Source organism: Oncorhynchus mykiss, chromosome 24 (assembly GCF_013265735.2).
Source record: "Oncorhynchus mykiss isolate Arlee chromosome 24, USDA_OmykA_1.1, whole genome shotgun sequence".
In the NCBI taxonomy this organism is placed as follows: Eukaryota; Metazoa; Chordata; class Actinopteri; order Salmoniformes; family Salmonidae; genus Oncorhynchus; species Oncorhynchus mykiss.
This window is the reverse complement of record NC_048588.1, coordinates 223997-238142: the sequence shown is the minus strand read 5'-3', so window position 1 is coordinate 238142 and position 14146 is coordinate 223997. Positions and strand designations below refer to the sequence as shown.

The 14146-nt window shown below is 42.0% G+C and overlaps 1 protein-coding gene across 1 annotated transcript in view; it reads left to right on the top strand.

Moving 5' to 3' along the window:
• The first annotated feature begins 6372 nt into the window (after nucleotides 1-6372).
• The window catches only part of LOC110503512 (ATP-binding cassette sub-family G member 1), a 60240-nt gene continuing 52466 nt past the window's right edge, over nucleotides 6373-14146 (top strand). The window contains exons 1-2 of the mRNA XM_021581856.2: nucleotides 6373-6617; nucleotides 9021-9264. Of these exons, the coding sequence (XP_021437531.1) occupies nucleotides 6555-6617; nucleotides 9021-9264 (307 nt within the window). The 5' untranslated portion in view covers nucleotides 6373-6554. The remainder of the gene's footprint in view (nucleotides 6618-9020; nucleotides 9265-14146) is intronic.

Genomic DNA, 14146 nt, shown 5'->3' with positions numbered 1-14146 from the left:
TACTTTTTGATCTGTGTTTCAATGAATAGGAGTGCTGATCTGGGCCTGTATCCACAGTGTCGCAGAGTAGAAAATTCCTCGCAAGTGCTGAGAGTAGCGCTGTTTTACTCCTACTCTAATGGGTGAAAGCTATGCATGAAGCCTTAAGTTGAGTCCCACCTAGTCGACAGATATTTAGCAGTCATGAGCAGTCTTAACCAGTTATGAGTTACTAGCCGGTGTCTTGATAAAAAGGCAGCAAGTCTGGTTTCTGTGCCACAGACAGGACATTTCTTTGGAGTTGAAAGAATATTTATGGGTTGATCATATAGAAATTAAACAATCTAGACATGCGTGCAACAGTAGGCCTATCTCTTGCGGGTTTGACAATGATTTCACTCACGCCTAATTCACATGACACAGTGCCTTCAGAAAGTATTCACACCCATTTACTTCCACATTTTGTTGTTACAGACTGAATTTAACATTGATTAAATTCAGTTGTGTCACTGGCCTACACACAATACCCCACAATGTTGAAGTGGAATTATGTTTTTAGAAATGTTTACAAATTAATAAAAGCTGAAATGTTTTGAGTCAGTAAGTATTCAACCCCTTTGTTTATATATAAAAAGCCTAAAGTTCAGGAATAAACATTTGCTTAACAAGTCACAAGTTTCATGAACTCACTGTGCAATCGTGTTTAACATGATTTTTGAATGACTACCTCTAAGGTCCCTCTGTCGAGCAGTTAATTTCAACCACACAGACCAGCGAGATTTTCCAATGCTTCACAAAGAATGGCACCTATTGGTAGATCGGTAGAAAAACAGACATTGAATATCCCTTTGAGCATGGTGAAGTTATTAATTACACTTTGAATGGTGTATCAATACACCCAGTCACTACAAAGATACAGGTGTCCTTCCTAACTCCGTTGCAGGAGAGGAAGGACACCGCTCACGGATTTCACCATGAGGCCAATTGTGACTTTAAAACAGTTAGTGTTTAATGGTTGTGATAGGAGAAAACTGAGGATGGATCAACAACATTGTAGTTACTCTTCCACAATACTAATCTAATTGACTGAGTGAAAAGAAGGAAGCCTGTACTAAAAAAATAATATTCCAAAACATGCATCCTGTTTGCAGCAAGGCAATTAAGTAATACTGCAAAAAATGTGGCAAGGCAATTAACTTGTTAGTTTAGATACACACAGATCGCATGATAGAGGAAAGTACCCAACACAAGGACAAGAGACAGGAATAGAGACAGTTTGTGAAAGTATGCCTCATCTAATTTGAAAAACTAGTGCAATTATTTTGTCAGACAGCTCTGCTCTATGCTTAGGCTAGCCTAGCTGTACTGAACAAAAATATGAACTCAACATGCAACAATTTCAAAGATTTTACTGAGTTACAGTTCATATAAGGAAATCAGTCAATTGAAATAAATTCATTAGGCCCTAATCTATAGATTTCACATGACTGGGAATTCGGATTTGTATCTGTTAGTCACAGATGCCCTTAAAAGAAAAGGTAGGGGCGTGGATCAGAAAACCAGTCAGTATCTGGTGTGACAAAATTTGCCACATGCAGCGCAACATGCCCTTCGCATAGAGTTGATCAGGCTGTTGATTGTGGCCTGTGGAAAGTTGTCCCACTCCTCTTCAATGGCTGTGCGAAGTTATTGGGCATTGGTGGAAACTGGAACACGCTGTCGTACATGTCGATCTAGAGCATCCCAAACCTGCTCAATGGGTGACAAGAATGATGATTATGCAGGCCATGGAAGAAGTGAAATATTTTCAGCTTCCAGGAATTGTGTACAGATCCTTGCAACATGGGGACGTGCATTATCATGCTGAAACATGAGGTGAAGGTGACAGATGACTGGCACGACAATGAGCCTAAGGATCTCGTCACAGTATCTCTGTGCATTAAAATTTCCATTGATAAAATGCAATTGTGTTTGTTGTTTGTAGCTTATGCCTGCCCATACCATTCCGGCTGTAACACAAAAAATGTTGGGAAAAGTAGAGTGGCCTTTTAGTGTCCCCAGCACAAGGTGCACCTGTGTAATGATCATGCCGTTTAATCAGCTTCTTGATATGCCACACCTGTCAGGTGGATTGATTATCTTGGTAAAGGAGAAATGCTCACTAAACAGGGATGTAAACAAATTTGTGCACAGAATTTGAAAGAAATGTGCTTATTGTGCATATTGAACATTTCTGGGATCTTTAATTACAGCTCATGAAACATGGGACCTATATTTTACATGTTGCGTTTATATTTTTGATCCGTACATGTTACCCCTTGGAAGTGTTATCAGAAGGCCCAACATTGATTTTCACTTGCTACGCAGACAAAACACAACTTTAAATGTCTGTGTCTCCAAATGATTTTAGCTCCACAGATAAATGATTAGTCTGTATTAGTAATTGAAATACTTGGACGGCTCACAACTTCCTCTAGCTAAATCAAGACAAGACCGAGGTACTTATTATTGGAGCCAAAGCACAGAGAAAGAATTTGGCCGCACATTTTAATTCACGGGCAATAAAGATAAAACACTAGGTAAAAAACCTGGGTGTAAGTTCAGATTCTGAACTCAATTTAGAATCCCACATTAGGAATGTGACCAAAATAGCTTTTTTACCACCTGAGGAACATTGCCAAGGTGCGGCCGTTTCTATCTCAGGCTGATACAGAGACTCATCCATGCATTTATTGCAAGCAGGCTTGACTACTGTAATGCTCTTCTGTGTTGCCTACTCAAGAAAGCCAATGGGTACTGACCAAGACCAGACGGAGAGCACACATTACATCGGTTTTAAAGTCTCTGCATTGGCTGCCTGTGAGTTTTGTAATTCATTTTAAGATGCTTCTATTGGTTGTCAAAATCTATCTACTATTGAGCACCCTTACATTTCAGACATGCTTTTAAGTTATGTACCCAGTAGGTCCCTCAGGTCCTCTGGCCTTTTAACTATCACAAAGCCTAGGACCAAGAGGCATGGAGAGGCAGCTTTGAGTTACTATACCCCCTGCCTCTGGAATAGCCTGCCATAGAACCTGAGTGGGGCCGAAACTGTGGACATATTTAAAAGGGATCTTAAAAAACAAAGCTTTGCTTTTCCTTAGGGTGCTTTTTTAGTGTTTCAGCTTTTTATACTCTTATGTTGATTGTGTAGAAAATGTTTCAGTTTTTATTTTAATTGTTTATTTGGTTCTTCCTGTGAAGTGCAGTTGTATATGCGTTGTATATAAACTCAGCAAAAAAAGAAACATCCCTTTTTCAGGACACTGTCTTTCAAAGATAATTCGTAAAAATCCCAATAACTTCACAACGTCGTCGGCAACTTGGCCACGTCGCCTATGGGCACAAACCCACCGTCCCTGGACCAGACAGGACTGGCAAAAAGTGCTCTTCACTGACGAGTCGCGGTTTTGTCTCACCAGGGGTGATGGTCGGATTCACGTTTATCGTAGAAGGAATGTACTCTGTACTCTGGAGCAGGATCGATTTGGAGGTGGAGGGTCCGTCATGTTCTGGGGCGGTATGTTACAGCATCGTTGGACTGAGCTTGTTGTCATTGCAGGCAATCTCAACGCTGTGCGTTGCAGGGAAGACATCTTTCTCCCTCATGTGGTACCCTTCCTGCAGGCTTATCCTGATATGACTCTCCAGCATGACAATGCCACCAGCCATACTGCTAGTTCTGTGTGTGATTTCCTGCAAGACAGGAATGTCAGTGTTCTGCCATGGCCAGCGAAGAGCTCAGATCTCAATCCCATTGAGCACGCCTGGGCCTGTTGGATCGGAGGGTGATGGCTAGGGCCATTCACCCCAGAAATGTCCAGGAACTTGCAGGTGCCTTGGTGAAAGAGTGGGGTAACATCTCACAGCAAGAACTGGCAAATCTGGTGCAGTCCACGAGGAGGAGATGCACTGCAGTACTTAATGCAGCTGATGGCCACACCAGATACTGGCCACACCAGACCGTTACTTTTGATTTTGCAAGTTTGTTCAGGGACACATTATTCCATTTCTGTTAGTCACATGTCTATGGAACTTGTTCAGTTTGTCTCAGTTGTTGAATCTTGTTATTTTCATAGAAATATTTACACATGTTAAGTTTGCTGAAAATAAATGCAGTTGACAGTGAGAGGACATTTCTTTTTTTGCTGAGTTTATTACCACTATTATGTCACCTAACTGGTGCCCCCGCACATTGACTCTGTAACGGTGCCCCCTGTATATGCCTTGCTATTGTTATTTTACTACTGCTCTTTAAATATATATATATTTTTTCTTAAAACTGCATTGATGGTTAAGGGCTTGTAAGTAAGCATTTCACTGTAAGGTTGTATTTGGTGCATGATTCATGTCTGAAATTTGCTATATAAATAAAGCTTGATTTGATTTGAATACAAGTGGCTGCTGCTTATTTAGATCTTACATAATCTAGATCTTAACGCTGCGTTTGCCTTGCAGAATTGCGTTGCAGAGGAAGTTTATTTTTTATTGTATCTTTATTTAACCAGGTAGGCTAGTTGAGAACAAGTTCTCATTTGCAACTGCGACCTGGCCAAGATAAAGCATAGCAATTCGACACATACAACAACACAGAGTTACACACGGAATAAACAAAACATACAGTCAATAATACAGTAGAACAAAAGAAAACAAAAAGTGTACATACAGTGAGTGCAAGTGAGGTAAGATAAGGGAGTTAAGGCAATAAATAGACCATGGTGGCGAAGTAATTACAATATAGCAATTAAAACACTGGAATGGTAGATGTGCAGAAGATGAATGTGCAAGTAGAGATACTGGGGTGCAAAGGAGCAAGATAAATAAATAAATACCGTATGGGGATGAGGTAGGTAGATATATGGGCTGTTTACAGATGGGCTATGTACAGGTGCAGTGATCTGTGAGCTGCTCTGACAGCTGGCGCTTAAAGCTAGTGAGGGAGATATGAGTCTCCAGCTTCAGAGATTTTTGCAGTTCGTTCCAGTCATTGGCAGCAGAGAACTGGAAGGAAAGACGACCAAAGGAGGAATTGGCTTTGGGGGTGGCCAGTGAGATATACCTGCTGGAGCGGGTGCTACGAGTGGGTTTGTATTGTAGGCCTACAATACAAACATTCTAATAGGCTAGGTAGCTGAGCTGAGATTATGTTATCTTATGCTTCGAACACACCAACAGCTTTTACACCCGAATTACATTAATTTCCAATGAAACGCTACGTTTGCCTTGCAGCATTGCGTTGCAGAGGCAGTTGCAGTGCATACGTTGGATTTAGGTATCCCTCTTTCCCAATTGGAACACACCCATTCGTCTTGCGGATGTACAGTGAGGGAAAACAGTATTTGATCCCCTGCTGATTCTGTACGTTTGCCCACTGACAAAGAAATGATCAGTCTATAATTTTAATGGTAGGTTTATTTGAACAGTGAGGAATCTGATTGATTGATTGCTTCTGTGGACAGGTGTCTTTTATACAGGTGACAAACTGAGATTAGGAGCACTCCCTTTAAGCATGTTCTCCTAATCTTAGCTCGTTACCTGTATAAAAGACACCTGGGGGCCAGAAATCTTTCTGATTGAGAGCGGGTCAAATACTTATTTCCCTCATTAAAATGCAAATAAATTTATACTTTTTTTTACATGCGTTTTTCTGGATTTTTGTTGTTGTTATTCTGTCTCTCACTGTTCAAATAAACCTACCATTAAAATTATAGACTGGTCAATTCTTTGTCAGTGGGCAAACGTACAAAATCAACAGGGGATCAAAGTTTTTATTAAACGTTAGAATTTCAGCACCCCAGTTGTACAGGACAAACTTTCAGAATTGACATTTTTACAAGTATCAATGTTGTTGTTAGCATAACGTTTCCAACAGTGTTTTGCTCAAAAAAATACTCGGCATCATCTGGATATGTATGCAACAAAAGTTCAACATTCACCTTCTGCTACCATGTCTGTCAAGCCGTCTACTACGCATACAGTTGGACGCATATGTTCGATAAATCCCATTTATGTACCACACCAAACGCACTTCCTCTGCAACGCAATGCTGCAAGGCAAAACGCAGCGTTTCATTGGAAATTAATGTAATTCTGGTGATAAAGCTGTTGGTGTGTTCGAAGCGTAAGAGAACGTAATATCAGCTCAGCTACTTAGCCTATTATAATGTTTGTATTGTAGGCCTACATCGTGTCTGGCAAATTGAAGATTAGGTGCGTATTGTGCAATTCGACGAACAACAACCTGGAGAGAGGCGAGTGTCTTTGTCCATGTATGCTCCTTAAATCCATACACCTCCAGTTGTCGCCAGTCCAGTCTGTGACGTCACTTTCCTAACACTGTGGTTGGTTGTGCGTTTGTAAACAAATAGGCTACTTATTTCGTCCTGGGCACAGGGCAGGCAAGACACGCGGGAAAGAATAGAAAGAGTGAACACATCGAGCGCAGTGCACACGAAGCGGCGATGCAACAGATGTTTGCAGGTTATTAGGTGGGATATTTTTGTCCTTTTATTGGAGAAAAAAAATCTAGGAGGAATGGAATGTGTTATGGCAGCCTTTTCTGTCAATAACGCCACTGTCACTAACTCCATCATAATGGTAAGAAAACTCTTATTCATTAAACATGAATAACGTGATTGTGACAATGTATTGGGGTAATATTGATGGTATTTTCTTAAATGACATAATTTCATTATTTTATTTAACCTTTATTGAACCAGGCAAGTTGATTATGAGCAAATGCTTATTTACAATGTTGGCCAGGCAAGTTGTGCATTTCTTTCAATGCATTTCTATAAATGAACATGTCTGATCAGCATTTTTCTATCAATCCAATTTAAATAAATCAAATGTATTTATAAAGCCCTTCTTACATCAGCTGATGTCACAAAGTGCTGTATAGAAATCCACCCTAAAACCCCAAACAGCAAGCAATGCAGGTGTAGAAGCACGGTGGCTAGGAAAAACTCCCTAGAAAGGCCAGAACCTATGAAGAAACCTAGAGAGGAACCAGGCTATGAGGGTTGGCCAGTCCTCTTCTGACTGTGCCGGGTGGAGATTATAACAGAACATTGCCAAGATGTTCAAATGTTCATAGATGACCAAATAATAATAATCACAGGGTGCAACAGGTCAGCACCTCAGGAGTAAATTACATTTGGCTTTTCATAGTCGATCAGTTTTGCTCATCCAAAATTGTTCATCATAATAGGCAGCCTAGATGAGAATATGAACTGTGATAACCCCTCTACAAATAATGGAAACACATTATGATTGTGTCAATACTGTGGGAAATACATGAATAGATGTTTTGCCTTTTCAAATCATGATAATTTCAATATTGATAACAATATTTGTTGATTATTAGGCAACATGACTATATCAGTGTGTGAGGTTCTCATGTAGGCTTTTTGTTTTAATTTATGGACCTTAAAGAAATGCTGGCTTAAAAAGAACCCAATTTGGGTTATTTGGTAACCCAGGGCTGGGTAAATATTGGAAAGAGCATATGCTGGGTTATTTTGACCAAGACAGTTGGGTTGCGTGAATAACTCAACATGTTGGGTTGTTGGGATTACCCAAACATGTGTTAATTTAACCATCAATTGGGTATTTTTAATTTCATGCTGGGTTGACCTAGCAGCTGTGTTTTTTTAATGTAACTAGGTTATTTTCAGGAGGCGTGGCATATTAGGGTGTGGCTTTCTGATAGATATTATTCATGAGAGTAAATGTCATTCCTTCTCACCATGTTAAGTTTAGATACTGCAAATAAAATGTCTCCTTAAAATCTTTATTATTTTGCACATTCTTCTAGAATATTAAGATTATTTATTACATATTACATAAGGTGGTATCTATCCCGACAATGGGATTTGTGTAGGCTTTAAAGGGAACTTAAGGCTCATTGAAGCTACAAAAATTTAAATGTTCTACCATAACATGTGATAACTATACAACAGAACAGATTAACAAGAATGACATTTACTCTTACAACAATCTGAAAGCCACACCCCTACTGAACTACATATAGTACATATCTACATGTCTCAATAACCCAGCACCAATAACCCAGCACCAATAACCCAGCATCAACAACCCAACTGCACTCTTTTTAAAGAAAACAATCCAACTAGCTGACAGTTACTGACAGTTAGCTGACATTACCTTATACACCCGTGTCTTTTCTTTGGTGTTTGTCTGTTCTTACTTCAGTATGACAATATTTTTGTTCTGAAATTATAACTCAATCAATCAAATGTATTTATACACCCAAACAACACAGCATTATTTTGTGTATGAACCATAGATAGAATGGCTGCCCTCATTCTTCAATAATCAATATTGAATTACTCAATTTGCATATGTAGTTAACACATACCATGTAGTTCATCAGTATCAGGCTAATTATTGCATGGCTGTTGTTTTTCTTTGCGCTCAGAGTAAGCTAAGCTTTGTCCGATTGTAACCCCGGCACACTGCATATAGATAGAAACAGATTAGGCGACTCTGCAGTAGCCTACGCCAATATGCACTTTGCCTAAATCGTAATCTGAAAGGTGAAATGATCAGATATGTACATGTCTTATCAATTAATTGTTTTTTAAGATATCTTTATTGTATTCAAGTTTTATTGTTGTCTGGGATCTGTTTAGTGGTCAAATTACAATTATTGACATTGATTCTTGAAGAATATAACTTATAAATGCCTCTCAGTCTTAACAAAACGGTCTTGGTCTATAATAACCCAACATTTTTTTACTCAATTTTATTTTTTAATAAGAAGATCGTAAACAAACAATGTATAGCCTCAAATGTTTGAAACTATGACTATGTCATGGACTGTCATTCCTTGCATCACAAGAATTGTCTATGATTGTTATCAAAACAAGTGGTGAGGTGGCCAGTGTAACCTGCCGCATTTTGTTTGCTAACTTTTTGACAATTCAATAATTTTATACCCCAAACCACCTATTTTACCTCTCTCTTCATCATCACCAGAACACCAATGGGCCTCCTGATCTGATGCTGGACCCCAGAACTGTATGTGTATCTATCGATGAGGTGGTATCCAATCATGTGAGAAGTCAACAGACTCCATTATTACATGGGCATCTCAAGAAAGTGGAGAACAGTCTAACTGAAGCCCAACGTTTTTCCTACCTGCCACGTCGACCAGCAGTTAACATTGAATTCAAAGATGTCTGCTACTCAGTTCCTGAGGGACCATGGTGGGGAAAGAAAGGTGGGTGCATTATTGACGTTTCTGAGGAATCGTATTTAAAAAAAAATCAAATCAAACAACAGATACAGGCCCTACCCAACAATGCAGAGAGAAAAATAGAAAACCAATATAAAAACAATAACACAAGGAATAAATACACAATGAGTAACGATAACTTGGCTATATACACAGGGTACAAATCGGGTCGATTTGAAGGGATACGAGGTAATCGAGGTATATATATATGTACATATAGGTAGGGGTAAAGTGACTAGGCACCAGGATACATAATAAGCAGTAGCAGCAGATGAGTCAAAAGAGTGCAAAGGGTAGTCAATACAGATAGTCCGGGTAGCTATTTGATTAAAGTTGCACTATGCAGAAATCCATCCGCCATTTCCTGGTTGCTAAAACTCTAATAGGTCGCCTAATTTATGTGACAAATAAGCTAGTATAGTGTAGAGAATCATTGTACTATCTAAACCGCTGTGAAATATATTTCCCATAAACAACAATATTGTTGTTTCAGTTGTTTGAAACTGGTGTACAAAATTGAAAGTAAAAGATGCAAAAACAAAACTTAAGAAAGGGAAGCATTGAAATAGTGCTTATAGAACTGATCTACTGCTTCTTAGAATGATATATCTATAATTCAAGTAGAATGATAGATCTATAATTCACATTTCTATGTGAATTTGGCCGGGTCGCCCGGAAAGTTACATATTGCCACTTTAACTATTTAGGCAGTCTTATAGCTTGGGGGTGTAGAAGTTGTTCAGGGTCCTGTTGTTTCCAGACTTTGTGTATCGGTACCACTTGCCATGCGGCAGTAGAGAGAGAACAGTCTATGACTTGGGTGGCTGGAGTCTTTGACAATATATAGGGCCTAGAGGTCCTGGTATAGAGGTCCTGGATGGCAGGGAGCTCGGCCCCAGTAATGTACTGGGCCATACGCACTACCCTCTGTAGTGCCTTGCAGTCAGATGCCTAGCAGTTGTCATACCAAGCGGTGATGCAGCCAGTCAAAATGTTCTCAATGGTGCAGCTGTAGAATCTTTTGAGGATCTGAGGGCCCATGACACATCTTTTCAGCCTCCTGTGGGGTAAGAGGTGTTGCTGTGTCTTCTTTACAACTGTGTTGGAGTGTGTTTGTGTGGACCATGTCCTTATTGATGTGTACAATGAGGAACTTGAATCAAAACACCCTCTACTACAGTCCTGTTGATGATGTGGATGGGGGCGTATTCCACAATCAACTCCTTTGTCTTGCTGATGTTGAGGGAAAGGTTGTTGTCCTGGCACCACACTGCCAGGTCACTGACCTCCTCCCTATAGGCTGTCTCATTGTTGTCTGTGATCAGGCCTACCTACCACCGTCATGTTGTCAGCAAACTTAATGAGGTGTTGGAGTCGTGCACGGCCACGCAGTCATGGGGCCCCCATGTTGAGGGTCAGCATGGCGGATATATTGTTGCCTACCCTCACCACCTAGGGGCGGTCCGTCAAACTTCTGTCTGATCCAAATGCAGAGGGAGGTGTTCAGTCCCAGGGTCCTGAGCTTAGTGATGAGCTTGGAGGGCATTATGGGATTGAATGCTTAGCTGCAGTCAGTGACAGCAATCTCACATAGGTGTTCCTCTTATCCAGGTGGGAGAGGGCAGTGTTGAGTGCAATAGAGATTGCGTCATCTGTTGATCTGTTGGGGCGGTATGCGAATTGGAGTGGGTCCAAGGTGTCTGGGATGATGGTGTTGATGTGAGCCATGACTAGCCTTTCAAAGCATTTCATCGCTACAGATGTGAGTGCTACTGGGCGATAGTTACTTTGGCATTCTTGGGCACAGGGACTATGGTGGTCTGCTTGAAACAATACAGACCGGGCCAGGGAGAGGTTGAAAATGTCCATGAAGACACTTGCCAGCTGATCAGCGCAAACTCTCAGTATGCATCCTGTAATCCATCTTGCCCTTCATCCTCGTGGATGTTAACCTGTTTCAAGTCTTATTCACATTGACTACGGAGAGCGAGATCACACAGTAGTCTGAAACAGCTGACGCTCTCATGCATGGTTCAGTGTTGCTTGCCTTGAAGCGAGCATAAAAGATATTTAGCTTGTCTGCTAGGCAGGCGTCACTGGGTAGCTCACAGCTGGGGTTCCCATTGTAATCCATGAAAGTTTGCAAGCCCTGCTACATCCGACGAGCTTCAGAGCCGGCGTAGTAAGATTTGATCTTAGTCCTGTATTGACGCTGTGCCTGTTTGATGGCTCGTTGGAGGTTGTAGCGGAATTTTGCATACGCATCCGGATTAGTGTCCCACTCCTTGAAAGCGGCATCTCTAGCCTTTAGTTAGAGCTGCCGAATGTTCCAGCATCACCTTATGGGCGGACTTGTTACCGAAAGAGACAGGGGAGTTTGTCAGGATAAAAATAAATATGAAAGGAGCAAAGCCTAGGTAAAAAGTTAGCACAAACCCTGCCTCATTCTTCTGAAAACTTAACCCTGGTATAGAGTTTAATTTTTCAGTGGGACAATTGCACAAATGTTAGTACCAAAGACACACCAGAATAGCTTTCCAATGGGTGTTAAGTGTTTCTGAGTGGTCCAGTCTCATTTCTGACTTACATTTGCTTGAAATTGAAAGTTTAAATAATGCTGTCCATCAATAATTCCCGACTAAATTTACTGAGCTTGAGCAGTTTTGACAAAAACAATCAATAAATGTTGCCCTAAGAGTTGTGCAAAGTTGGTAGAATCTTATTTTAAATTATTCATAGCTGTAATGGCTGCCAAAGATGCATCCACCAAGTATTAACTGTGGGGTGTGAAGACATATGCAATCAAACATCTTAATATTACTTTATATTAATTTGAAAAATGTTCTATATTTTCTCTTTCACTTTGAAAATCTGGAGTAGGTTGTGTAGATCGGTAGGATAAAAAAAAAAGATATTGCCTATTTTGATGTTATTTTAAGGCAGAAAAATATGAAGATTGTGCAAGGAGTGTCATGTACTGTCATGTTGTGTCTTGTCTCTGTCCTTTCCCTTCACCCTGTCTCCCTCTGCTGGTCGTTGTTAGGTTACCTTTTCTCCCCCTCTTTCCCCCAGCTGTGCCTTGTCTCCTCCTAACCACCTCGTCACCCCTTTTCCCACCTGTTCCCTTTTTCCCTCTGATTAGTCCCCTATATCTCTCTCTGTTTTTGTTCCTGTCCTTGTCGGATTCTTGTTTGTTGTGTTTCATGCCTGAACCAGACTGTCGTCATGTTTGCTGTAACCTTGTCTTGTCCTGTCGGAATCTGCCGGTCCGTCTGAGCCTACCTATGTTTGGTAATTAAAGAAGCTCTGTTTAAGTTAATTCGCTTTTGGGTCCTCATTCACGCACCGTAACAGAAGAATCCGACCAAGAATGGACCCAGCGACTTCGGATCCTCTCCACTCAGCCGTCGGGATCCAGGGAGCGATGCTAGGCAGACACGAGCAGGAAGTGTCTGCTGCTCGACATGCCGTTGAGACCCTGGCCACCCAAGTCTCCAACCTCACAGAACAGGTTCACCATCTCCGCCTCGATCCACCGGCCACTTCCAGGGCTTTCGAATCTCCGGAGCCCAGAATCAATAACCCGCCGTGTTACTCTGGGGAGCCCACTGAATGCCGCTCGTTCCTCACCCAGTGTGATATTGTGTTTTCTCTCCAGCCCAACACTTACTCCAGGAGCACTGCTCGTGTCGCCTACGTCATATCTCTCCTTATTGGACGGGCTCGTGAGTGGGGCACGGCAATCTGGGAGGCAAGGGCTGAGTGTACTAACCAGTATCAGGACTTTAAGGAGGAGATGATACGGGTTTTTGATCGATCTGTTTTTGGGGAGGAGGCTTCCAGGGCCCTGTCTTCCCTATGTCAAGGCAATCGATCCATAACAGACTACTCTATTGAGTTTCGCACTCTTGCTGTCTCCAGTGGCTGGAACGAGCCGGCCTTGCTCGCTCGTCTTCTGGAGGGTCTCCGCGCAGAGGTAAAGGATGAGATTCTCTCCCGGGAGGTTCCTTCCAGCGTGGATTCCTTGATTGAACTCGCTATTCGCATTGAGCGACGGGTTGATCTTCGTCACCGAGCTCGTGGAAAGGAGCTCGCGCTCTCCGTCGCCCCCCTCTCCGCATCACTACCATCTTCCTCTGCCGGCTCGGGTGCTGAGCCCATGCAGCTGGGAGGTATCCGCATCTCGACTAAGGAGAGGGAACGGAGAATCACCAACCGCCTCTGTCTCTATTGCGGTTCCGCTGGTCATCTTGTCACTTCATGTCCAGTAAAAGGCCAGAGCTCGTCAGTAAGCGGAGGGCTACTGGTGAGCGCTACTACTCCTGTCTCTCCTTCAAGATCCTGCACTACCTTGTCGGTCCATCTACGCTGGACCGGTTCGTCAGCTTCCTGCAGTGCCTTAATAGACTCTGGGGCGGAGGGCTGTTTTATGGACGAGACCTGGGCTCGGGAACATGACATTCCTCTCAGACAGTTAAAGGAGCCCACGGCCTTGTTCGCCCTGGATGGTAGTCCTCTCCCGAGGATTCAGCGTGAGACGCTACCTTTAACCCTCACTGTTTCTGGTAATCATAGTGAAACCATTTCTTTTTTAATTTTTCGTTCACCTTTTACACCTGTTGTTTTGGGCCATCCCTGGCTAGTTTGTCATAATCCTTCCATTAATTGGTCTAGTAATTCTATCCTCTCCTGGAACGTCTCTTGTCATGTGAAATGTTTAATGTCTGCTATCCCTCCTGTTTCCTCTGTCTCTTCTTCACAGGAGGAGCCTGGTGATTTGACAGGGGTGCCGGAGGAATATCACGATCTGCGCACGGTGTTCAGTCGGTCCAGGGCCACCTCTCTTCCTCCACACCGGTCGTATGAT